Source organism: Aplysia californica, unplaced genomic scaffold (genome assembly GCF_000002075.1).
Source record: "Aplysia californica isolate F4 #8 unplaced genomic scaffold, AplCal3.0 scaffold01140, whole genome shotgun sequence".
NCBI classification, from domain to species: Eukaryota; Metazoa; Mollusca; class Gastropoda; order Aplysiida; family Aplysiidae; genus Aplysia; species Aplysia californica.
This window is the reverse complement of record NW_004798410.1, coordinates 125537-126774: the sequence shown is the minus strand read 5'-3', so window position 1 is coordinate 126774 and position 1238 is coordinate 125537. Positions and strand designations below refer to the sequence as shown.

The 1238-nt window shown below is 45.9% G+C and overlaps 1 protein-coding gene across 1 annotated transcript in view; it reads left to right on the top strand.

The window, feature by feature from the left end:
* Nucleotides 1-214: 214 nt before the first annotated feature.
* LOC101863860 (pancreatic lipase-related protein 2) overlaps nucleotides 215-1238 on the top strand; it is a gene marked incomplete in the record, with an annotated part of 14763 nt that continues 13739 nt past the window's right edge. Inside the window, 1 exon segment of the mRNA XM_013090096.1 lies at nucleotides 215-376. Coding sequence (XP_012945550.1) covers nucleotides 337-376 — 40 coding nt within the window.

The following is a 1238-nucleotide window of genomic DNA, read 5'->3' as shown; positions in this document are numbered from 1 at the left end:
CACACACACACACACACACACACGACCCACCCACCACCCCATACTCACCCACCCACCCACACGCACAAAATAAAATGATTATATACACACTCACACCCACACAGTCACACATAATGAATCCCGTTCCCCTCCCCACACCTCCACACCCCAACCCACCCCTTCTCACACAGATGAGCTGTCTGTCAGTAGGCGACATATTGCCACTGTGTCCCCTACACGACAGGTCATACCTATATATATATTTAAATGAGCACATCCTTCTTCCTTCCCACCACGACTTGAAAGCTTACGGAAGGAAGCCGCTTCTGTTGATACAGACATCACTTTCGGCTCGCTATGGCGCTTCGTCGTTCAGGACTATGTCGTCTTTTCCTCGGTATGTGTCAAAAATTCCAACCAGATCACACCACGCGTTTAACCTTATCCGTACGTCGTGTTTTACGATCGTATCCATACGACGTGGGGAACTCTGCCACCACTTAACCCTAATCCGTACGTCGTGTTTTACTATCGTATCCATACGACCTGGGGAACTCTGTGCCACCACTTTCCAAAGAGGAAATTTACTCGTTAATCCGAGCTGTACGCTTGGCATATAGCAGTCTGTCAAAATGATTTTTCGAGAAATACTGACTGAAAGTTTCAAAGAGATCTTCATACTACAAGTATTCTAAAATGTGAAGAATACAACCCCGGAGGTACAAACTGACTCCAGGGCGTACGGATAGGGTTAACAAAGGTTAGCTCTGTTAAGTGAACGCGGTCAAGAATTCGGGAGTGGCGTTTGTGTTGTAGGTGGTAAGCCCCAAAGATCGTACGTAACAAGATAGTTCACTCCTCTCTTTGAGGCAATTTAAAAAGTGTCCTCATAATCCGGTCGGCTCCCTCTTCGGACTTTGCTAACAGAGTTACCCTACTTGTATGAAAACCAAAAAAGTGAAACCAACAAACTGTACTATTCCTATTCTTCTTCTGGAGAAACAAAAGAGAGCTTCAAAACAAAGACTGCAGCGAAATCTGAACTAATGCGCGGACTTCCGCGGACACTTTTTGGCAGAGTGAACTTTCTTGTAATGTACGATCACTGTTAGCGCTTCGTCGTCGCGCACAGAAGACCTGAGTTCGATTCCCGAGTGAAAAGAAAATTTCTATGGAGTATCTCGGTCTTTCTGTTGGGATGCTGTACACCTCTCTCTCTTTCTCTCTCTCTCTCTCTCTCTCTCTCTCTCTCTCTCTCT